This window comes from Lampris incognitus, chromosome 6 (assembly GCF_029633865.1).
Source record: "Lampris incognitus isolate fLamInc1 chromosome 6, fLamInc1.hap2, whole genome shotgun sequence".
NCBI lineage: Eukaryota > Metazoa > Chordata > Actinopteri > Lampriformes > Lampridae > Lampris > Lampris incognitus.
In genome coordinates, this window is record NC_079216.1 from 43,452,062 (window position 1) to 43,478,392 (window position 26,331).

Sequence of the window (26,331 nt, forward strand, 5' to 3'; positions counted from 1 at the left end):
TCAGGTTTTACGTATAGGAGCTTTGCAGATATAGTGCAAATAGTGAAGCATATGACTGACTACCAAAGTTTCAAGTCAATGAGTTTGCACAAGACAAGTAATTATAGCCTGATAACTGCCCATGAAGACATTATCACATGAAAATTAGTTCTCTGACCTGCTTTTGCAAGGACAGATGGGCTATAGCATTTGTAAGTGGTTTCCGGTGTAATCCATGGCAATTTTAGATCACAGATGAAGCAATCTGCCAATTGGTGGGAATTGTAATAGCTTTGATTTTCCAGATATTTCAAGGTCTTTACTGACATAATTCTACTCCGAGCAGATAAAATACTCATTTTCTACATGAGCGTATTGTCAAGGCAAACCTCAAGTGAATGTCCAAAGAATAATGTCATGAAAATGGCCGTGTAGTGGTGTATGGAGTTAGGGTGATGTCAGAATAGTCCAACACATTGGGCAGAGTCCTGTTCTGATTTTCTGAGGCCAATTACTGACTTGACTGTAATACCCCCCCACCCCCCACCCCACACACACACAATTACACGCCTTATTACAGCCAGGCCTTCGCCCAATGCCTCTGAATGGAGTTTTGTTCTTGCAGCCTTTGTGAGTCAGAGCCATGGAGTTACAGTAAGAGACTGGACAGGACCTGCGTTTTTTGTTTTTTTTTTGTATTTGGAGGGCAGAGGGGTCAGAAAACACTATCGCCCACTCATTCCTGGAGGACATCAAACCTCCATTCTCCTTGTATAGTTTTTCTTTTTTTGTGTGGCTTTGTTCCAGTCTTTAAGAAACCAAAACAACCTAGCAATGTCAAGAGTATGTTTATCAGAGGACCCTTGAGACGATCGTGATCCAAACCAGACCGTCTCCATCTCTTGTTTTCTAACACGGTCAGTTCTACAAGTCTGTTCCCATGAAGATAGGCGTGTACACGTTCAAAACCTCTCTCAGGACACACTCGTAGGTGTTGCTGGATGAGGTGATAGGACAAGGAAGTGCCCGTCGCTCAGAGACGAACTGCAAACCTTGGTTGCCTGGATACACGCGCTTTAACATCCCTCTCTAGACATTTCTGTGCAGTTAGCCATTATCTCCTTGAAAAGTATTACAAGAGTCCCTCAAGAGCACATTTCATGCCTTCCCTATTGGGTAATCAAGACGGATTCCAAGTGTTGTTTGCCGAGCCTGATGTTTGGCAGACCATAAGCACATTCCTACAGACAGGATACCTTTCTTGTGCAGCGCTTGGCCAAGGCATTGTGGTAATTGAATAGCAGAGGCCAATTCAACCATTTTGGTCCTGGTACCACAGGCTTACTTTTTCTCCAGTCTTTTTTTTTAAATTTTATCACCCAACAGTTACTCACCAAGTTCCCTGAGAGGCCGTCAACTTCTCATCACTTCAACTTTCACATGCACACGTGCGCACACACGCACACGCACACGCACACACACACACACACACACACACACACACACACACACACACACGTGATTTCAAATCCAAAAATCAGTTCTTTACATGTCGCACAACTTTAATAGAATATCTTAACTAATTCTGTACAAATTGAAAAGATATATTGCGCAAGTAACAAATTGCGAAGAACCAGATAAGGCCATTGCTAGCACACGGTCCAATGTGGGAGGTTTAAAGATGTCACCGTGGCTTTGTGAACTCTGTCCAACAGGATCTACAATCTTTTAGAAAAAAAGAAAAAACAAAAAACAAAAAAAACCAAAACAAAAACAAAAACAAAAACAAAAACAAAAAAGGTGGCTGGGCATTATCACACTGTCAGTTATAAATGACCACTTTAACCAGGCAAAAGTATCCACAGTACCAACCAACCAAAATCCCAAGTGCAGTATAAAATACATTGGCAATCTCTGACTACATTTTCCCAAAACATTCAATCGAATCGTTAGATAGCGAAATGTCTCCATAGTCATAAACACAAAATCTTGACTTGGATTAAAGAGCGTGTTAATCAGATAAACTGACAAAATGTTTGGAGTGAGAGGCTTTTCCGGTATTTTTGTTTCCTCCCTTTTTGCTTCCTGTTAACAGGATGAATTTACTATGGTAAACACATCTTCTCCAAGTTATGGTTAGATCCACACATCCCACACTCCGCACTTTGTCCTGCTACTGACTGTTTAGAGAACATTTGTTAAGTACAATGTTGAAAATGAGACGTGATACCTCGAAACTACTGTATAAACGTGTGAGTCAGTCATACTGACAGTTGTACCCGGCCACTTCTATGCAAGTGTCGCCAGAAAGTCTGTTGGAGACTTGGGTTAGGGGGAAAAGGGAAAGGTTAACAACAAAGTGCCACTTTGAACAGCTTATTGTAACGGAAATTAGTATTGATGAGGCCTTACCTCAATGTCTTATAATTACATATACCCATTCTTTTTATATCCTTGTTGAAACATGTCTGAAAAAGCACATCCGATGTGTAGGGGCGCAGAGGGAATAGCTTTAAGAAGTATTCTGCAGACCACCGTATAGACACCTCAGTACATGCCATTCTTTACAGATAAATTGTAACTGTGTCCACATAAGTAAGTACTTACACTTACTACTATACTACTACTTAATACTTCTTAAGCCCAATACACTTTTTAAGTAATGCGTGAAGAAATTACTCCATGGTTGAAAGACTAAGATAGTAATAAAAATAATAATAATAATGATAATGATAACAATAATTTGGCAGTATAAGAGTTTTGTTAATCTGCAAAGCCTAGATAGTTTCATCCAATGAGAATGGACTTGCAACTGTAGGTGGGCCTAATAGGTGTTCCTATAATGCACCACTACTTACAGTTGCATGAAACCAAAATAAATAGTCCAATGACACGACCATGAACATAAAAAAAGTAAATTTCTAACAATACATTGCGTCTCTTAAAAAACACCGAAGAAAGAGAACATTTCAGCAACCCTAGTGATATATTAGGTCAAACCTGTTCAGCAGTTTCCTAGAACATGAACACTTCTCATATTGGCATTAAAAAACCCTGAGTAACTGATTTTTTTTTTCAATGAAAACTAAAGTTGGGATCCATTCGATTCTCTTTCAATTCCATGTCTTGATATTCTGAGGTTCTTGGCAGTAGTCACCTACTCCACCTTACCAATGAAGTAGACTCTCAGCAATTTCATGGTATGACAGAAGTCACTTCTGCTCCGAGTATGAATGAAGCCAAAGAAATAGGGGCCCAAGACAAAAAAAAAACAAAACAAAACAAAAAAACAAAAACATGCACATCATAAAAACACTGTTTGGTTGCTTTCTATTGCATTTGAGTGAATTCAGAAAAAAGGGCGGAGCCTGCAGGGGTAAGGGGACTTGCTGATTGGTTGAGGACTGATTTGATGGACACCAGGTCTCCGCCAAGCTCCCCTGATCACGACAGTTACTGCTGTTTGCATTCGGCAGGCTGGGGCTCTGCTACCTGTGGACAGCAGGAGAGAGGAAGGCATGAGGTGAAGACAAAACCAGAAGAACACGTGATGAGGTGAAAGAAGACAAAGACGGTTAACTAATCAAGCCACAGGGTACCAGCAAGCCAACAGCGGGAAACTAAAAAATAAAGCAGACAAGAGTCTAGTCAAACTTTTTTAGACTAGTGCGGTTACATAAGGAGACCACATTTAACAGCTGAGACTATGAATGAAAAAACAAATGGATGGAAAGGACAAAGAAGGGAAAGCAGTAGAAGGTGATGAGGGGGAAAAAAATAATCTGAGCGGGATATAAATTATGGAATTTTAAGATCTTGGGACTACTGGGAGAATCAAGGATGGAGTAATAGGAATGTAAGCAAGAAAGAGCAAACTAGAGAGAATAATGAGCCAAAGCCAATGGTTATATATAATGTATGTGGGCAGCCATCCTCATTTCTCCCTTACCTAGAAATTGCATGGGGTGAGAATGATTGATTATGCCTGCAATGGAGGGAAATTCAGGGGGAAGGGAGAGACAACAATATGCACAAGTTTATTTGTCAAACTCAAACCATGGGCATACTTTGATAGAAATGTCACACACAGCCCTGTCAAGTTGTGCTAATCATCACATTTCTATCTTAGAGCAATGAAAAAAAAAAATCTGAACAAGTCTCAGCCCAGAAGTACAGCTGACAAAAGGCATCTCCTAATAGCAGGGTTTGACACAATCAAGCAAACATGCAGACTGTATGTTAACATAGTGCTCAGACACCAAAAGACAATACCAAGTCATTCTTAATTGGGTTACTTAAAGGACAAACTTCAAATTGTAAACCTGGATGGTCTTGGAGATGATCAATGCCATGTCTGCTCAGGTCAACAGCGATCAATCTGATTACTACATCACTTAAATGAAACGCCTAGCGAAATAGGTTTTGCCACCTTTAAATAAAGAATAATAGGTGATACTTTTGAACTAGAGACAACATAATTTCTCCTGCTAAGGTTGAGTAGAATTTGAAAATTTCTGATACTTATACAAGGATCAACCTAGCTTTTCAAATAAATCGCATCTTTTTTGTTCGAAAATGCATATCTCATATTTTCTTTACAAAGCAACATAATGATTCTATTACCAAGTAGAATAATATTATACTATCAGGACTGCTGCATGGTAGAGAGGAGGGGCGAGAGTAGAGGGGCCTGGGGGCACTTGGGATAGAAAGGGTCGTCAATTCAGATATGATAATCACTTTTTCTTGGACAAGTCTTCCTTTGATAACACAGGGAATGGGACAAAAATGTTGTAAAAGAGCCTGGCTATATGAGGATCTGTGTATAACTAGCAACATCTGAAGCTAGCTCACAATAAAGAGGATGCTTAGCTATCAATGGTGTTTCAGTTTAGTTTAGTTTAGTTTATTTGACAGGACAACGCACAATTTTACAATTGCACCAGAGTTAGCCGGCAGCTAATTTGCATCTGCAGTCCCTGGGCAGGCAGACAAACAGTTGGGCTTAATATGGCATACAATTTTGCCAACTGCAATGCACATAAACATACAGCATGCTATTACTTTGCCAAAGCTATATGCAGCAACACCGTTTGCCATCAGCTATGTGAGAGCAAAAAAAAAGATGGATCTTCACAGTGTCATTTACTTCAATGACAATAAAAGTAATCAAAGTAGGACTTCAAAATAGGGTCCGCGGTGGGGTAGCGGTCTAAGCATCGGTTTTGTGTCGATGCAGTTGCCCACTGGGGACTGGGGTTCGTGCCCCGGTCTTGTCAGATCCAACTATGGCCGGACTCGATGAAGCAGCAATAATTGGCAACGCTGTCTTCGGGAGGGGGGCGGAGTCGGCTTGTGTTTGTCACATGAATGCGTCTCTGGGTGTGTCAGAAAAAGCAGCGGTTCGGCCTGGATTCGCCTTGTCGTGAAAGTGGCGAGGTGTCTCCTTCGAGACTACCGGCCAGAGAGACACAGTTGGCAAACGCATGCAGTACGAGGGTGGGTGTTTGAACTAAAATAGGGACCGATTGGCCACTAAATTGGGAGAAAAAAGGGGAAAATCAGCAAGAAAAAAAAAGTTGTAACCATTTAAAAATTTAAAAATGCATTGCAGGCATCCGGGTGGCATAGTGGTATATTCTGTTGCCTTCCAACACAGGGATCGCCAGTTCGAATCCCCATGTTACCTCCGGCTTGGTTGAGCGTCCCTACAGACACAATTGGCAGTGTCTGCGGGTAGGAAGCTGGATGTGGGTGTGTGTCCTGGTTGCTGCACTAGCACTTCCTCTGGTCAGTTAAGAGTGCCTGTCCGGGGGGAGGGGGAATCCTCCCATGCGCTAGGTCCCCCTGGCAAAACTCCTCACTGTCAGGTGAAAAGAAGCAGCTGGCGACTCCACATGTATCAGAGGAAGCATGTGGTAGTCTGCAGCCCTTCCTGGATCGGCAGATGGGGTGGAGCAGAGACCGGGATGGCTCGGAAGAGTGGGGTAATTGGCCGGGTACAATTGGGGGGAAGAAAGGGGGGGGGGACAGAAAAAAACAAAAAAACAAAAACGCATTGCTTATAGTGCCTGTGATGCTGAAGTGACTAATGGGCCCATTCAGTTTACGGAGTAGCTTTTTCAATGCAGGGAGTTGTTGGTAAGGTTTGCTTGCATATTATTCACCATCTGACTTAGTAAAGACATAACACTGAAATAGTCATAGCATCATAATTGGCACCACATAAAAATGGCTTTGCCATTAACTACCTCAACACAACAGAACACAGCCATTAGTCTAACTTATTGGCTCCTGGAAATGTTAAATGTTTAAAAACTTTTTAATAAGAAAGTAACAGTTCATCCCAATGTGTTGTTTGTGATCACTCTGAAAGTACCAAAAGACATCAACTATGTATAACTGACAGTAGTTTGAAAAAAATGTGACACTGTGGCAGTGGGGGGTGGTTTGTGTGTTGGCTGGATGTGGGGAGCCGGAGGCAGCCATGTTACATTAACTATAAGGGGTTGGCAGTCAGACACATCTTAGCTGCGTTTCAGATGACTGCACAATATATGTTTTCTACCTGAGGCACATGTTGTGTAGGAGTCAATAAAACTGGTGAGTTCAAGCTCAGTGTCATTTCCACAACAACCTTTGACAGGCATTAACAACCTCGCACAAATATAACCTTGTGTGCATGCACACTATTAAGCAACTGATGATGATGATTAAGCCATTCTATCACTTCAACTTGTCATCTTTCAAAGTCTCTGTTGAGATAAAAAAAAAAAAGAAGCTGCTCAAATAAGTAGTTGAACCTCTCATTTCTGCACACCCTCCTTGTTAACACAGGACATTGTTCTGCAAAAAAAACATTAAGACTGTGCATCTGCTCCTCTTAATAGAAAAAAAAAAAGAAATAAAACATCCCAAGAGCCAAAAGTAACTTATCAGAGCAACACGTGCCATCCCAGACAAAGCTTTTGGGTTAGGATGATACAGCCACATGTCACCATTGTCACTGAAAAGACATTGGCGCCCACTCTGTGACATCTATCACAAACACACTCACTAATAGTGCAAGTTCAGAATATCCACAACAAAAATCAGTAAAGCATGTATACTGACTTTTGGGTCAATATCTCCCTCATCATCATCATCATCACCCTCCTCATCTTGCTCCTGGAAAAAAAACACACACACAAATCACACACACACACACACACACACACACACACACACACACACACACACACACACACACACACACACACACACACAAATAAGGAGAAGATAAGATACCCAAAGAAACCCTGCACCCATTGTCAAGATGAAATAAGTCAGTACAAAAATATCAATAAAAATCCTGTGTACCTCTTCATCTCCCTCTTCTAACTCCTCCTCTTCAAACTGCATTGAGGACAAAAAGAAAGTGGGGTGAGTGGAAGAGAAAACACCACCACTGTGATATATGAGACAGCGTTAGCTCAGCTTTTCTGTATACAGTATGTGTGCTGTGTTATGTCAGGAAAGGAAAACCCACACTCTCATCATCCTCCAGGGCCTCTCCAGTGAAGTAGAGCACGGCTCTGGGAACTATTCTCTCACGGAAGAAATGACCAATCTCAAAGTCTGTGGCTAGAGTGAATTCAGAGTCCTCATCCTGCAGAGTTAAAACACAACCAGAGAAACAGGTTTACTCCGACAATACCAATACATCAGGCTCCAGTGTATTGACAGAGCAGGCAATTTTGGCAGGCATTCAAAGGTATGAGGAAAGCACTGGCCATCCTATCAGATGTAAACTAGAGATAACTCACCATCTCTTCACCCGGTGAAACTGTAAGAGAGGAAAAGATGCCATTTATGAAAAGTCCAACAGTAAAGAAAACGGTGAGAAATACAATCTGTATCATAATATCTAGTTTCACTGTGGACTTTCAGTTTCATGATGGGCTCATTCACTCCATTATACACTGATAAACCTTATGCTACATACGTTCACACAAGCCTTAATGCTCAATTCCAATTTTTAGCTCAGATTCTATATTTTTTTTGAGGGGGGGGGGGTTCCCCCCTTTTTCTTCCTAATCGTACTTGGTCAATTACCCCACTCTTCAGAGCCATCCCGGTCACTGCTCCACCCCCTCTGCCAATCCGGGGAGGGCTGAAGACTACCACATGCCTCCTCCGATACATGTGGAGTCGCAAGCCGCTTCTTTTCACCTGACAGTGAGGGGTTTCGCCAGGGGGACGCAACGCGTGGGAGGATCATGCTATTCCCCCCAGTTCCCCCTCCCCCCTGAACAGGTGCCCCGACCGACCAAAGGAGGTGCTAGTGCAGTGACCAGGACACACCCACATCCAGCTTCCCACCCGCAGACATGGCCAATTGTGTCTGCAGGGACGCTCGACCAAGCTGGAAGGAACACAGGGATTCAAACCGGGATCCCCATGTTGGTAGGCAATGGAATAGACCGCTACACTACCCGGACGCCCGGAATAGCTTTTTTAATACAGGGAGTTGCCCCCTTGACCATTAAGATCTGCAGATGGAGCCCTGCTGGTTATTCCCAGGTCTTGGTTTGTTACAAAGGATGATGGGGCTTTTGCTGTTAGAGCCCCCACACTATGGAACTCTCTTCCTGTTGAACTAAGACACACCAAGTCTCTAGCTTCTTTTAAATCTTGTCTTAAAGCTTTTCTTTTTATGAAAGCTTTTACAAATGTTTATTTGTTTTTATTTTTACTCTTACTTATTTGGTCTTACTCTTATTTTTACCTTGTCTGGTTTTATTTTTTTGTGAAGCACATAACATTGTTTTAGAAAAGTGCTATATAAAATTATTATTAATTATTATAAATACTGGTGGGCCAGTCGCTGTGGGCCGTTTGAGCAACCATTTGTTTTTGTTTTTTGAGCAGCCCATTATACAAAAACAAGAGCGAGAGAGATGCGTCGTCGGCCCACTTTGATTATGCACCAGTCCACATCCTCAGCATCCCTTATTACCACTTTACTGTGTGGGCTCATCTAATCACATGGTTTCTTTTTTTGCTGGATCATCCAGTGAATAACAGTCAATGAATACTGTTTCAATTACCTAACTACACGACCAATAAAAATAAAACAATTCTTGTTTACCATGTGATGACAATAGGTCAGATTTTTTGAGTGGCAGTGCATATTGCAAATGCCAGATTATAAGCAGTCCCTCCTCTTTCACTCAGTGTACAGACCTGCGCATTCCACAGACGGAGCCTTCTTTCCACTAGCTAGCCGCTTTTAATGTAGGTTAAGATAAAAATCATGGCGAAACAAGGCAGTTTGCTTAAGTTTGTCACAAAAAGACACTGTGAGGGGTGTAGTCTTTGTTGGGTGTACAATTGGATTTTATGATGATGTTGCTGCATCTGCTTGTCTTTGTTCATATGTGGTTTATGTGGCTGCCGCGCCAGGCTATGTTCAAGTGTCATTTTTAACGTTACTGAGCATGTTGGTGCCCGTGTACCTCTATCCATACACTTTATTAATGATGCCGTTGTGTGTGTGTGTGTGTGTGTCTGCGGAAAATGAGTGCGCATGTGAACATGGCACCATGCCAGGTTATGCGATGCTGTTGTTAATGTTCATCTTGGTGCCTGTAACATTACCTCTGATGATGTATAAGGTTTGCATAAAACTGTGGTGCATTCAGGCAAATATAGTTGTAATGGCATAGTTTGGTTAACATGCATTTCAGAACCTATAAATATGATTGGTCTTGGACGGGCTAGACCCACCTGATTTTCTCTGTGCCCACAAACACTGATTTCTGCCTATGTTACTGGTGTGTGTGTGTGTGTGTGTGTGTGTGTGGGGGGTTACTGGTAACATACCTTTCACTTAAAATTGCTCTGTCTTAGTGTTACAGTTGCCTAGAGTATCCATCCATTATGCTTATAGGTGGTGGTATTAAGGGCTGGTGTGTTTGTATGTGCGTTGATGGGGCGGGGGTGGTGGAGTATATCTGCGGGCTGGTCGTGGTAAGCTGGTCTGAGTAATAAAGTCCGGGGCCATTTTTTAGTCCCATTCCGTCCCTGGTGTGGACCGGCTGTCAGACACAGGGCAAATCAGATAACCAACACTATGTATGATTGAAACCAACACTAGTGTGGTTTGGCGGTAAATATGACAGGGTGGCTAAACTGCTGTGAAGTCAGAATTGTGAAATTGTGCAGTGTTTCATCATAAGCAGCATTTGTGCCATTACTATAAACAAAATGTAAGACTACAGATGCTGTTGAAAATAAACAACGCTATATTATGTTGAAACATTACTTTTTCTACTCAAAGATAGACTGCAGCTTGTTGATGTAGATTGTTTTTGAGATTATTGACTATTGCAAACTGTTCTCTTCTCTGTCTTTTCTCTCTCTCTGAATGATGTCTTCTCCTTTCTCTTTTTCTGTGTGTGAATGGTGTCATGTGAGTCTCCCTTGTGTGCACGTGCAGTCTGTCCTCCTCCCAGGTCTTCATGGTGATGGTGGTCGCCACCTGGACACTGCTTGGCATCCCCCTCATCACATTTTCTTTTTATATATCTTATAAATCCATATAATTTTGTTATCCTGTTTTAATGTTATATCCTTCTCTCACTAAGACGTGTGACTAATTTGAAACCTCTCCCTGAGGTTTCTTCCTATTTTTTCTCCCTGTTAAAAGGTTTTTTTTTAGGATGTTGTTCCTTATCCGATGCGAGGGTCTAAGGACAGGATGTTGTGTTGCTGTAAAGCCCCCTGAGGCAAATTTGAAATATTGGGCTATACAAATAAAACTGACTTGACGCAAAAATGTATTTTCAGAAATAAACCATCATATGTTGCATAAGAAACATGATCACAAGGTGATGGTGCAGACCTTGTGGGTGTGCTCAGCCATAGCTTGTCTACAATATGCAACATGGGGACTGTAGTGGCGCACACAATGGGCGAGACAGAAATAAAACGCTTTCCTCTGTCAATACAGTTTATACTGTAACTAGCAGAGTGCACTCAGTAGCGTGCAGACCCCGCCTGCCCCCTGTCCGGAGTTCAGACTTGGCGACAAACCACCCCTTTTTTGCCTACCGGGATAAGGAAAAATATGGAGGCCCTGCCTGTGAATCCCCACTTCTCCGGTGCTCAGACTTAAGTGAAAAACCAGCTGAGGAGTTAGCACTCAATTGTGGTGTAGAACAGGTTTTTCAAAGATTTTGAATCACCGCAGCCACGAGAGGTCCTTCATCATATAGTCATAACTGTACTAAAAATTATTAGCCTGACAGGCCTAAGATTAGCAGCGGACAGATACAGATAGAAAAAACTGTTTTTCCTGCCATTATAAGGCTTTTATGCAGTGCCAAAGCCGACTGAATGGGAGATATGTATATAAAAAAAAACTTTACTATGTGACACGCAACCAAAAAAAAAAAATCTATGCACGACTCACATCTACAGTTGACTCAGATTGGGCAGTGACAAGAATATGCAATACTTCCTGTTTTGACTGCAACCTTGAGGAGGTTGTTCCTTTATAACATTTGTATTATTAAACCCCCCCCTTTTCTCCTCAATTGTACTTGGCCAATTACCCTACTCTTCTGAGCCGTCCCAGTCGCTGCTCCACCCCCTCTGTCGATCCGGGGAGGACTGCAGACTACCACATGCTTCCTCCGATACATGTGGAGTGGCCAGCCGCTTCTTTTCACCTGACAGTGAGGAGTTTCACCAGGGGGACGTAGTGCGTGGGAGGATCACGCTATTCCCCCCAGTTCCCCCTCCCCCTGAACAGGCGCCCTGACCGACCAGAGGAGGCGCAAGTGCAGCGAGCAGGACACATGCCCACATCTGGCTTCCCACCTGCAGACACAGCCAATTATGTCTGTAGGGACGCCCGACCAAGACGGAGGCAACACGGGGATTCAAACCGGTGATCCCCGTGTTGGTAGGCAACGGAATAGACTGCTACGCTACCCGGACACCTGGATTATCAAAATTATTTTAATAACTTGATCATGTCACTGTCCAATCCGAATCCACTGTAAATGTGAGCCCTGCAAGCACATGCATGCACACCGTCGACGTAGATCGGGCAGAGACAGAGAGCAGCATTGGTCAAGTGAGCTAGAGAGTGAATCAACAGCAGGAGCAGCGATAGCGAGAACAAACGTTGTTCGAAGGTTTTTAATGATCACTGCAACCACGAGGAGGTTCATCATACAGCCATTAACTGTGCACAAAATATTCTAGGCTGATAGGTCCAGTAGTTTGCAAGATTAGCTACGGACACACTTACACACACAAACAAACAAAAAAATCATGTATAGAAATCAAAAATTGAGATGTATCAAGATGTATCGTGAATTGTTTTATAATCATGTTGAGGCATCCTGAACCAAAATCAAATCAGATCATTAAGTGCCTAGAGATTCCTACCCCTAACAGATATGCTAGCTGAACATAAGCTACTGACTTGCAATTATAAGGGTACAGTTAACCTCAAACACAAGTAGCCTCAGTGTTTAATATAATATGCAGATGCACACACACCTGGTCCAAGTTTTCTACGGAGGGAACAGGCGAAGTAGTATACCAACAGATCTGAGCTATGAAGGCATTAGGGTTCGGATAAGCAGTTGGACAGGAGGATTCAGATAATACATTCTGACAGGTGGAAAACATAAATGCACTGCATCGCACTTTTCTAGCTGCAACAGCAACTCAAAGTGCTTTATAATTAATGCCTCACATTCATCCACCCACGCTCACACCCACACCCACCACTGGCGGCGTCAACCATAAAAGGTTACAAGCGGCGTCAACCATAAAAGGTTGTAGGTGGCGTCAACCATACAAGGTAACAACCAGCTCATTGGGGGCAGTTAGGATTTAGGTGTCTCACCCAGTGACACTTCGACATGGTTGCCAGGAGGAGCCAAGGATCAAACCGGCAACCCTCTAGTTACCAGACAACCTGCTCTACCTCCTGAGCTACTGCCGCTCCTTAAGACAGATGATTGTGGAATCAAATCTGAATTTAAGACAAAATGGCTGTGTTCCAAAATACGTAGGTAGGTTTACATACTTACTTTGCATGTGTGTGTGAATGAAGAGTAATGGCTAAGACTCCTTCAGACACACCCCAGAGTCACAAGCCTAAACCTACCTGACAAAGAGCTATTTATAGCTACCAATGGCACACCTGCAGCATGAGTAAACCATGAAGACATAACTGCTCAGTGAAAATTAGTCCAGGCATGTTTGACAGGAAAGTAGACTATACAGGAAAGTTGACTGAGTAATCAAATGAGGGTCAATTTAGACTAGTTGACTGACCCTTTTTTGACAAGGGAGATGAGTCATTAAAGAGAGCCAGGTTGCAGGAACTATGGTTATTTTGTTTCTCAAACCAAAATAAGAGATTGCGGACTTCCACTCTTAACCCGCTTCATCATGGATATGGGAAATAAGTCATTTATCGTCCTATGAGTTTACCTCTATAGCACTTTCCTAAAACAAACATTTACAACTAGGGCTGTCAATTTTCCTGTATAATCATATTTGAATTTCTATGCATTATTATTTTTAATATTCGAATTTTTTAAAGCTCTAATTTAGCCTATTACAGGCTTATGTCAATGTCTACAGTATCAGAATGTGTTCATTAAGTATATTCTGTCCACTAGAGGGCATTCCAACCACTCAAAACGTCTAGACAGACCAATGAACTCTCAGAAAATCCAGGTCAAGTCCAGGTTTTAATAAAAGCTATTTATCAACTTTCTCAAGGCTAAGAAACACTCCTACTCCCCCAGATATTTAGGAGACCTCGAGAGGTGTCCTAAGTGGTTAGGAGTTGCCAGCAGGAGAATGAGACTGAGGAGACAAATTTTCCATCGCCTATTAAAATACCTTATGTTTTGGTTAATTTTTACGCAATACAATTCGTTCCTACGTTTTGGTTAATTTGTGCACACGGCATACAATTCCTATTTAGGAGATCGCTACGGTGTTGTTGAATGAGTTGTGTGTGTCTTTACGCACTGGGTATAGGCTACTTGAATGAAGATGTAGCCTACCATAGTTGCGTGTTGATAAGACAACCTATGCGTTCAACGTAGGTTTTATTATGATGCCGAAAATGATGCCAAGTTAAGGTTAATGTTAGTTTAGCCTTAATTGTCAGTGTGCAGTTGGAGCTTAGCTCACTGCATCCGCGTGTGGGGGCGCAAAACAAGCCCTGCATAATTAGAGTTGTGATTTGAAGGAATGTACTGTGATGTAACCCTATGAAGCTAGTTAAAAATGGTCAGGAGTGGTGATCTGCGTTGTGTCCTCTCTTTCCGCCATTTCTGTGATAGTTACGTTATTGATATTGCGCACGTTTAAAGATATTGTGATTCAGACTCAAACTTTATTGTTCATGACACTCATTTCACATGGGTAGGCAGGCAAGAAGAGCGAGATTCGTTAACATTAGCCAACACCTTTATGTATATTACAATTTTTTTTACACATTCGAATGGCAAGTCTAGCATTCGAATAGTATAGTATTAATATTTTTAATATGCGAAATATATTCAAATATAGAAATTCGTTCCAACAGCCCTATTTACAGCTGTCAGTTCTAATGTCAAAAGTAAGATTTCTCATTTTAAGCAAAATTTGCATAAGCAGGTAAAAAGACAATTTCAGTTTCACATTTTCCGGTCAACAGGGTAGTGGCTTATCAGTCTGGTCTGGTCTTGTATCATTTATCTCACCAAACCACACTGATTTACAAGGAAAAACTTCAAATATATTTTGGAGGAATTTTTTTTTTAAACTTGATGTAAATTCAAAGTTTAGGGAGCACAGCCCAATATAAAAAGATCAACTTTCACTTGACAGAACCTCACTGCTCCTCCAGCATACATTTGTGAATGAAAAAGCCCCCCAAATGCCTCTCTTGGGCTAGCACACCTTTCCACAGAGCAGAAGTGTGTTGCCACCTGCTGGCAAATTCACCACAGTGCCATCCATTGGTAGAACATTTTAATGTATTATTGTGAAGCTTAGACACCTTGGAAAATTAACATTTACCCTTTATTCTCTCCTCACAGGGAGGCAGACTTATAGGGTCAAACAGACCAGTTCCCCTAGCGCTGGTGGGAAAATTACTGTCCTGCTCAAGAACACTTCAGTTGGGCAGCTACTTGTCATCATAGGGACTTAATCCCAGGTTGGCTGGTTGATAAGTGGCCCGTCTACCCACTATGCTAACCTGCTGCTCCAAATAAAAGTTACTAAACAAAAAGGTACTTGAGAATTGTTAGTTATCCAAGACCTCGTAAGTACCCATTATAAATCTACTTTGCCTTTTTATGTATACATGTATGTTTTCTCACCTTTAATTGGGTTGAAGAAGTTGAAGAAGGAGTCGTTAGGGACCTGTTTAGTGACAGTACGGACAGTCCCACGACCTTTATGCTTCTGCTTCTTCTTAATAGTTTTGACTGTTACATCCTTTCCCTTGTGCCAATCTATCTGACAACTGGAGAGAGGGGATGGCAAGATAGAGAGCACAGAATGAGAGGGAGTGACAGTTGGATAGGGTGCCAGGAGAAGGTTGAGAGATGTGGGATGAAGAGGCAAAAAGATCAGAATAGAAAAAGATTGCAAACAATGGTTATTGTTACCACACATTCCCTTTAGCAATCTGAACACTGCTATATCCATGGTGTAAAAAGCAGTCTCTCACCCTTCACAGTCAATGATCTCCGGCCCCTCAAAAGAAAAGGGGTCTGAAGTGTCAGGTTCTGACTTCATCTTGTAGACTTTAGTGAGCACGGCATTGTTGAAGTAACCGTTTGGTTCGAAATGAAACTCTAGGGTGAAACTCTGCCGAAAGGGGAAGACATGGAAAGACATTTTCATTCCTGATCGATGGCAAAACACCTGTTGCATTTTCTTGGTGAAAATTTTAATTTTCAAAATTTCATTTTCTATTCTATTTACTAAAGTGATGTTTCATCAGTGTACCATAAGATAATATCCATCCGTCCATTATCCAAACCGCTTATCCTGCTCTCAAGGTCGCAGGGATGCTGGAGCCTATCCCAGCAGTCATTGGGCAGCAGGCGGGGAGACACCCTGATAATAAGTAAGATAATATTACCATGCTAATACTGACCATTGGCTGTCCAGGCTCAGAGAACTTGACTTGGATATCTTTCAAATGCTTCAGGATGGGCTCATCATGTTCCTAACAGGAAAGAAACATGCTTTACTATTCAGAAGCACTGCTAAATGTCTGGATAAGAGGAACAACATTTTGAACGAGTAAGGAATGAAGGTCTGGAAGCAATCATTTCAAATGACGATACTTTTCAGAAGTACCTGAAGCAAATCACTGAGCATGTCTACACTTTTGAAAATGGTGAGCCAGAAATCTGGGATGCCTTTCGGGTCTTCCTCCGGGGCAGCATCCTCTTTCTTCTCCTCTTCAATAGCAGCCTTTTTCTTCAGCTCCCCCTACAGGCAGTTAGCCATTATTCCAACTGACAGAACTGATTTAAAAATAGCCGATACTGACTGAATTAACAAGGATCACTCCAACAATAAAAAAAAAAGCTTCTGACAATAACTAAATCTGTGTCAGAACTTGTGTTAGAGGTGACAATTAGTGTACAGCCCTACTGCTACTCATAGCATTCAAAGTTTCAGACATAAACATTCTTCCACTGTGAAGCAGTTCAGATAAATTAAACAGGTAGGAACTAAAAAAAGTGATACAGGCTGTAGGGTGTGGAAAATGAGCCATGAACCAATCAGAATTCAACTTACTGCTAGCTCCTCCTCTTCTTCTCTGTCACTTTGCCATTCACACTCCTCATCTGTGGGTTCCACTGTGGCTGTTACAATATCTCGTCTCTATGACACATATACAGTAAAAGAATTGTTATTGACAATGGAAAATTGCACATTGGCTTGAAATGTCTGCACATGAACATAGCATGCTTTTGTTTAATAAAGCAGGATTATTTTTAACTACCTTGGAGAAATCCACACCATGTCTCTCTCACACACACACTTTACAGACAGCTGTGACAGGATTAGGGCTGCCGGTGTTCAATGTAACTAAACATGACTAAATTCATGTCACTAGCTCTGGAAATAGCCAGGACTGACAAAGGAACAGTTGACAACTGGTTGCACTGGTATCTAGTACCAAGACTGTGTCCTTACTGACCTTTGATCAAGACAACAGGGACCCTGTAGTGTAGAGAGTGAGGAAAGAGTGTCTCACATCTTTGCATTGCATTCAAACAACCATATCATTTGTCCAATCAATGTCCTTATGAAATGTGTTGGAAACATCCTCCATTTTACTTTTAAGAATCAAGTTGATGAAACTCACCACTGATGTGGTCTGTTGGCTGTCTAAGGGGGAGTAAGGGAAGTTAAAGTTGGGGTTGGCAACTTTGGAGAAGTGAGCAATTTTGACAAAAAAAACATCCCAAAAACATCCACTCCCCCTTCACTCTGCATCCTACTTCCTTCCTTCCCGTAACACCTCCCACCAAGCCAAGTTCATACTCATGCTTGAGTTTGCCTGTCATAACCATTATTGAAATATGACGCAAATCTCTTAGCAACACCAACATTGTTCTTGCAAAGCACTGTTTTCCTAATAGTTTAAGTGTTTATCGCAATGTCCAAAGCACCAGCACGGTGTGTGATGACCTCTATCCAAGACCTGTATGCCTTTGAGAGTAAAATGCATCGAAGCTGGTAATCTATGCATAATAAGAGTTGTTTTTCAGCTAATCGTTTAGTTACCAACACTGATCTTGTGAAGCAACAGAATTAAAATGAATGCTATTTAGTCTATCCACCTCTAGGAGATCCATATTGACAAGAAAAACGACAAGAGGAAGCATAGAAGAAAAGCTATGTATGCGAATGATTGACAGGAGGTAGGACCACCACATCAGACAAAGCTCCAGATTGGCTAAGGCCTACCGGGTGCAGTGAGATTTTGAGATTCTGAATAAAGCCGTGGGGTTTTAATGTAGGGGCTTGATTTTTCTCTTAAGTGTATTTGAATTACTCATAGCTGTAAAATGTAAAAACGATATGAAATGTTTCACTAACACTGAGAAAAAGCTGCCTACCCCAGCCTTATGTTTAAATACAGCATCAAGTTAATGGCTAATCTGTAACCACTGAAACATTATTTACAGCAATCTTACAGGACCTCAAGTGGGAGGTCAATATATACTCCGACATCGAAAAGCCCAGCAGCAGATGTACTTTTTGTGATTATTCAAGAAATTCAAGCTGTTACGACAACATTGGTACAGCTCTAACGACTACCACTGGCATCCAAAATTCTTCCATTGCAGCATGGTTCAGTCTAACCACTTTACAAGATCAATTTAGATTAGGGTGTTGAACCAAGTCAACAGAAAAGACCATCGGCGATGAGCTGCCCAGCCTTGAGGTGTGCTACTGCTCTAGGTCCAGGAAGCATGTGGGCAAGATTACAGATGAATCGCCCGTTATGACACACTCCAAACCTTTTCTTTCAGAAAATAATATGAGATTGTAAAAACAAAAACATTCAGGCACACAGACAGCTTCTCTCATCAAAAAATTTATGACTGCCCTGGGACACCCACATGCACAAACTCACATACACTCTGGATTCTCTTTTAGCACTCTTTAACCCTCTCCCAATTTCTATCTTCCCATAGCTGACAGCATCAACATGGGCATTGGAACTGGCATTCAATGTCATACTCGCCATTATTATCTGCCAGTAGTACAGTACTGTGTCCCTTCTTTTTTTTAGTCATTTCATATCTACAATATGTATGGTAAATACATATATTCCCATTTAATGTTAAATATAACTCAGTGCAACCTTCAGAATCAGAATCAAGTTTATTGGCCATGTAGGTTTGCACATACATTGAATTTGATTCCGGTTTTCTCGGCTCTCACAGTGTTACTTAACATAGAATAACAACACGACAACACAACAATCTTCATATATATACACAAGGATTGACTACATACAGATGAAATAAGAGGCGATAAAGTGCAATGGTGCAGAGAATATATCACAGCATAGGTAAGATACATCCATCCATCCTTCCATTATCTATACCAGGGCTGTACGTTAACTTTTTTCTCAATGTGAATACTACAAGACATGATTGCATATTCTTTGTTTCTGTAAGTCTGACATATGATGCCCTGCATTTTTATAACCTTGTCATGCTAGCTTGTTCATACATAGGTAAAGAATTTTTTCCAACTGCAAACCTGTCTCCCTACCTCTTTTACTAAAAGACTTTATGGACATTATCTAGTACATGACCCAATTTTTATACAGGGAGGAAACTAGTAGTCTAATAGGACAATACAAAAGTTATATAAACGTCTAACACTTTTTTCTTTTAACTTTATGCTTTTCTTGAATATTAGCTGTTTAACTGTCAGTGACTGCGTTTACATGCACAGTTAAGTCGAGTTACAGTTATAGCTCGATTAGGCCATGTTATTGGACTACTGTCGCTGTCCCAGCATACAAGAACTGGGGGAGAATCGATTTATTGACGAAAGTATGTACGACCCTGGCACGGTAGGTGGCAATATGCACCCTTTCAGCTGGTTGCTACTGGATGAAAGACTGCCGCGGGAACTATGGATCATGCGCAGACCGCCTAGGCCAGTTCGGGGCTGATTTAAGCGTATATTATACATGCCAGAGTAAATCGATCCCCAACCGCATTATATATGTTTGTTAGTCCGACTTCGAGAAATTCGATTTAGTACAATTTCAGTTGGACTAACACGTTTACATGTATTTTAAAAGTCCAGTTTTAGTCGGACTAACACAATAAATCGACTTTTTCTAACATAATGTTAACGTACTGAGTGAGCAACACATAAAGCCAAACTCCTTGTATGTGAAAACATATTTCGCAAATAAAACAGATTCCGATTGTAAATAGTGAACTGACGAGAGTCAGGGGACACGAGTGCAGGATCTTCTGCTCTTTAGGGATACTTCACTATGGGGGGAATACATTGGCATTAGATATAGTAAAGGGTGTAGCGCAGACATGAAGTTATTCACAATACCTTGTCAAAAAGTGGCTGGTAAAGGGCCGCATACTTCCTCTCAAGCTCATGGACCTCCTCATAGAACTTGGCTTCTATGTTGGCACACTGAACCTGTAGCCTCTTCAGAGCATTCACTCGCCTCTTCACTGCTTTGGGTAGCAAGCTGGAGGACAGAAATGAGAAAAAAGTTATGCAAGTGTGTGTGGGCACATATGTAAGGAGTACAGGTAAGATACATCTATCCATCCATCCTTATCTATACCAGGGCTGTATGTAATTTTTTTTACAAACACGAATGTCCCTGACTGACTGAGTGATTATGTTAGATTGATTGACTGACTGAGTGATCAGTTTGACACGATTGGACCGCTGGATCAGGTGACCCAAATGTCACTGAAGTTACGCGATTGCTTGGCTGAGTGCCGAGAGGCATGAGGGAGAGCGCTCAGTTAAAGCACTCCAAATCAAAACACTCACTAGCAAATTCATAAACGGATCAGCCGCGAAACCTGCGCAAATAAGACAAAAAGGAACCGTGTAATTCTCAAAGCACCTGCAAAGAGTGAAATGCAGCCCTAACTGCACTGCCAAGCAAATAGCATCTCGGTGCTCCACTGCTATTTGCACATATTTAAATAAGGTAATACGCACATATTTGGCGCAAAATTGGCCCCTTTCTATGCAAATTAGCCTCACTGTATAAAAGTCCAATTCACAAACACCAGCACTAATACCTGTACGCAGTTATAGTGAACATTATTAACGTCTTCGGAGAGTTGGTGGTCACTGAAGAGCATTTACTATTAGGGGTGTCCCGCCAAAACTTTCCAGTGATCATGGCAGCAGTGACTGTAGCCAGGCAAAGGCATCGTCATGCCAATCATGCTCGTGAGCGGATATTTTGCAGGAGAATTTCACTTTTTGATTTAACTGAGACTGAAATCATTCGTATGTGCATGTGCCGTGGGAAAAAGACCAAAAAATTGACATACTGGTGAGCTGAGTGGTCCTTTTTTATCACCTTCCTCACCGTCTGCACTCATTTTCTCATTCTGCGCTCTTTCTGTTATTATGTCATATGCTGACGGTGCAACCCAACAACACACCTGTTAAATGATTAGCTGTTTGCGTGTCATTCGTAGCATGCTCCACTAGGCTTTTTATGAGCCACCGAGGGAGCACCCTTGGGATTTGTCTGTTAAATGATTGGCTGTTTGCGTGTCACTCATAGCACATTCCATTATTGGGGGATATGATAGGCTGTTTATGAGCCAGGGAGAGAGCAAGCGTATTCTTTATTTGCTTTCATGGTGGTTTGCATTTAAGTGAAACTATCGAACATTCTATTGAACAATTTTCTTATTGCTATTAATGAAGTGTCTGTCGCCAGTACACAACACTATCGTTTATCGCCCAAGCCAAGGAGCAACAAATTAGTTTAATGACTGCTGGAATAGGCTCCAGCATCCCCGCGAACCTGAGAGCAAGACAAGCAGTTAAGACAATGGATGGATAGATGGATGTAAGTAAACTAATACTTACAATTAAAGTAAGTTCTCTTTCAAATCAAACACCCGAAGACCGAAAAGTATTATTCGTGCAACTGCATTTTTTTTTTTTACTTGAACATAACTTAACCATGTCATGTGATATGCTCCTTCAGTACACTTTAACAGCGAATATTACTGGGACCACTACAGAATATTGCAGATATACATTTACTATCCAGGTAAATATATAAAGACGAAGGCATAGGAGTTTAAATACTTGGGGTCAACTGTCCAAAGTAATGGGGAGTGCAGAAGAGAGGTGAAGAAGACAGTGCAGGCAGGGTGGAGAAGAGTGTCAGGAGTGATTTGCGACAGAAGGGTACCAGCAAGAGTTAAAGGGAAGGTTTACAGGATGGTTGTGAGACCAGCTATGTCATATGGTTTGGAGACAGTGGCACTGACGAAAAGACAGGAGGCGGAGCTGGAGGTGGCAGGGTTGTAGATGCTAAGATTTTCACTGGGAGTGATGAAGGATAGAAATTGGAAACGATTATATTAGAGGGACCGCTCAAGTTGGACGGTTTGGAGACAAAGCAAGAGAGGCAAGATTGAGATGGCTTGGACATGTGTGGAGGAGAGATGCTGGGTATATTGGGAGAAGGAGGCTGAATATGGAGCTGCCAGGAAAGAGGAAGGCCAAAGAGGAGGTTTATGGATGTGGTGAGGGAGGACATGCAGGTGGCTGGTGTGACAGAGGAAGACACAGAAGACAGGAAGAAATGGAAACGGATGATCCGCTGTGGCGACCCCTAACGGGAGCAGCCGAAAGTTGTAGTAGTAGATTTACTATCCAGGAATTCACATTATAGACATTACCACCGACTATCCCTGTAACAAACCGGCCACAACCTTGAACATTAATAATAATAATAATAATAATAATAATAATAATACATTCTATTTGTAAGCGCCTTTCAGAGCACTCAAGGACACCTTACAGAACATAGTTTAAAAAAAACAAAAAACAAAACAAAACAAGCAGCACTTTATCAGACAGCATAAAATCAAAACAAAGCAGGGTAGACAACAAAAAGTTACTACAACAGATAATGTTGTATTGATAAAGTTGTAAGATAAGGTACATTGGCCATACATGGTCCAGCGGTATACTAGGTTTTGACCTAGTCTTGTTGCACATAGCACTGGTGCTACAGAAGTTTAAAGTTTTGTAGCACAGGCCACAAAATTGTAGCACAAGTATAAAACATCTGTTACCATCTCTTAAAACACCACTAGGAGTGCAGTTCATCACTTAAAACAGGTATGTGACTGGCAAAGGAGATTAATGATGTTGTATACAAGCCACACAAATCCAAACCTTAAGAAATGTTTTCAGACAAACATTTTCTTTATTTGCCCACGGTGGTAAATTGCAGGGACATAACTGTATACAAAACACCAATATTATACTTCAAATGAGCATTGCAAATTTCCGTAAATTTATGTGTGTGTCTGTGGGTCATGATCTAGCATGTCTGCTGGCCGCTCTTTCCTATTTGACTTCCTGACCCCCTTAGAAGAGTACATCCATTTTGCTGCTACCTGGCTAGGGTTGAATTCCTCCAATGGGCAGCCTTCTGTGCTGATACGGATTGATGGTTTTTTTTTCCTGATGGGGAGCGACTGACATGCCTAAGTAATTAATTTTCAATGAGAGGCGAGCGTGCAGGTAGGAAGGCGCAGGCAATCTGTCAGACAGTGACAAGTGGGCACAATCCCGTGAAACTGTTGTGAATTATCTTGGAATTTTTTTCTACGGAATGTGCAGTGTTATCCCACAAAAAATGAGAGACTGATCAGTGTCACCCAGCAAAAAAACGAGACTGATCCTTGCAGTGTGTGAATTCCCTAAGATATATAACAGTTTAGAACAGTTGTGTATCTCAATTAAACTAAATTCACTAGTTAAACTAAACTAACTGAACTAACTTGAAATTAGTTCTGTTATTTAGTTATAGACAATATTTCCAGAAGCTATATTCTAATATGTTGCTATATCCTATAAAGAAAATACAGTTGTACCAGCAGGGATACAGTAATGCACAGAAGTCATTTCCATGGTTACCACATGTAAAGCACCTGGCATTTACTTGCGGTGCAATTGTCTGCCTGTCTATTCACATGAGGAGTTTATTGAGAGTCTGTGGATCCAACCGGGTGCGCAGGTGGTGTTGCTTACAGTCTTAAAAGACCATAAGTCTTCATCAATGGAGACATGGAGGTTGCAACAGGTTAATAAGCTTAATACGAAAACCCACATACACAATGAATGGAGGACTCCCTAGGGATTGTAGGAATTGGTGTTGGATCTATGGAGTCTATGTAGCCATGGACATGATTTTTAATTGTACAATAGACTAGGGCCAACCCAAAAGCTTCGAAGCCTTTGACTGTTGCCATGGTAACCCCTAGCCTCATCAAGTAGAAGTTATCTGACTAAAAACCTCCATCTTGCATTACACTCTTAACTAAAGGGTTATAGGCAGGCACTGCAATGTTTCGTAGGCCAAAGCGGGCAAGAATCTTTGCAGTTGCCCACCCACTTACCTTTCCATGTTGTGGAAGCTGTCAGGTCTGTCCATCAGCCCAACTGGACTCTGCATTCCTTGCTCTCCTTTACCTGTGAATCAACATAAAGCTTCATCACTTAACATTCCTTTGTATTAAGTAGCTCAGCTAAGAAAACTGCCTAGTGTTGTTGTCACAGTGGTGCATCCTATATTTCATGACTGACCTTCACTCTCGAATCGACACAAAACTTGACTATTATATGGAAATTTGATTAAGCGACGCCATTCCTTCTCCATATCACACCATTATATACCTTTGATGGCATCCATTTGAGATTGGCAGCTCCTTCCTCTGTTTAAAAAAAAGGGAGGCGATAATGACTTGGCAGATGCACATAAGTCATGACAATGATTTTGCAAGACCGTCAGTGTTGGTAAAAGTTAACGTAACCTAATAAGTATATTTAAATCATGCGAACTAAGATATGACTTGATTATAAAGTATGGACAAAATCAAATGTGCTTCTGGAAACACCAAAGAAACAATATGACGGGTAGACCAGATGCACTAACTTCGATTGTGTAATCAACAGGAACAGTACTAGCGTTGAACAAGCACAGGCCAATGACGCATTGACATGATAATGCTGGCTACGCTAAGATAAAGCACCACTCGCGTTGCTGTTAATATTTGCTGTCACTCATTCGGCTAAACTAATAAAGATCACTGGAGGAATGTGCTCTTGATAATCCCGCAGACTACCGATTGGTGTGCCGCAAAAACATGAACACGACTGACGCTAGCTGTTAGCTGTGGTATGGGCGGTGCCATAGACCTTTGACAGCAGCTAGCATAGGCACGACGAGCCAACTCGCTAGAAACAATGACTTAGTTAGCAGTCAAGTGCCAGTGTCCACACTAAAGGTGAACGTCAATGCCCCCGTTAAAACACATCTCATTTAGCCAACGCCATCCATCGACGGGCTAAAGCAACGTGCTGTTTTGATTTCCGCAGTGTGACAGCTGAAGGAAATCTCTAACAGAATGTGTTAGCTCACAGGAGCTAGCCGCGTGGCTAAGCTAACGTTAGCTCGTAGGCGCTAGCACGCGTGTTTAAAAGCGTCACAGAAACAGCAGTGTGTGGAAGACAGCTTGCTTTAGCCTTGTGTCAAAATCGTACAGTGTGTCGAAGCGTCGCAGTTAAACACACGGATATCGCCGGTAAGTCGTAAACTGTTTTATGCGGCGATGGTAGCACCGACTGGCCCGACTTTAGACGTCTATCTTACCCCAGACTGAGCGGAATCCTGGTTGCCTGTCTCACGCATGCGTCCTCGCTTTTCTACAGTTCTCGATCCTCATTGGTCAAAGTTGACAGCGGAGGAAGGAGGGCACTTGTGTTCAGCATCTGTCGATACGAGAATCTAATAATAATAATAATAATAACAATAACAATATATTTAGTCATGTGCAACTTTTCACGCATGAAATGTTTAAATTGCTTTACATTAGAAAGAAGCAGACAAAACAGTCAGGCAAAAAAAAGAAGAAAGCTAAAATAAAACGGAAGTTTAAAAGTGCTATAAAATCAGTCAACAACACGAAATAAGAATAAAAATTGTACACAATTTAACATCATGTAAGATGATAAAAGTGCAATTTGTACACAATTTAACGTCATGTCTACTACTACTGTCGGCTGCTCCCGTTAGGGGACGCCACAGCGGATCATCCGCTGCCATTTCTTCCTGTCTTCTGCGTCTTCTTCTGTCACACCAGCCACCTGCATGTCCTCCCTCACCACATCCATAAACCTCCTCTTTGGCCTTCCTCTTTTCCTCTTCCCTGGCAGCTCCATATTCAGTTTAACATCATGTAAGGTGGTAAAAGTGCAATGTTACAACAAATGAATCGATGTAAAAAAAAATTAAACGAATAAAATGATTATCAAATAACAGGTAGTGTAAATTAGAAGATAGAAGCGTATTTTAGTTCATTAAGAAAGTTGCATCCCAGTTTTTCTTTATTTCTCAAACCAGCATTTGTATTAACTTGTCCTGAGCTCAACAGTAGCAGCAGCGGTATTTCACACAGTTTAAAGTTAAGCCTCAGGCAGTGAAGTGGATTTACCTTTAAATGTGTAGGTAATGTGATCTGTTTTATAATGAAA

General features: G+C 41.6%; 1 protein-coding gene across 3 annotated transcripts; it reads right to left on the reverse strand.

The window, feature by feature from the left end:
• Window positions 1-1,508: 1,508 nt before the first annotated feature.
• Window positions 1,509-25,473, reverse strand: nap1l4a (nucleosome assembly protein 1-like 4a). Of its 3 annotated transcripts, XM_056281357.1 has the most exons (15): window positions 25,342-25,448; window positions 24,475-24,512; window positions 24,198-24,270; window positions 20,119-20,263; window positions 16,810-16,896; window positions 16,363-16,497; window positions 16,157-16,228; window positions 15,725-15,864; window positions 15,372-15,517; window positions 7,785-7,804; window positions 7,508-7,627; window positions 7,339-7,374; window positions 7,093-7,146; window positions 3,929-3,964; window positions 1,509-3,471 (listed from the first exon to the last, which is right to left on the reverse strand). In XM_056281357.1, the coding sequence occupies exons 2-14, from the start codon at window positions 24,488-24,490 to the stop codon at window positions 3,959-3,961; spliced, it is 1,050 nt and encodes a 349-aa protein (XP_056137332.1). In that variant the 5' UTR covers window positions 24,491-24,512; window positions 25,342-25,448; the 3' UTR covers window positions 1,509-3,471; window positions 3,929-3,958. The 3 variants fall into 3 exon arrangements, with proteins under 3 accessions (XP_056137332.1, XP_056137331.1, XP_056137330.1); XM_056281356.1 differs by lacking the exons at window positions 3,929-3,964; window positions 25,342-25,448 and adding an exon at window positions 25,451-25,473; XM_056281355.1 differs by lacking the exon at window positions 3,929-3,964.
• Between the last annotated feature and the right edge of the window lie 858 nt (window positions 25,474-26,331).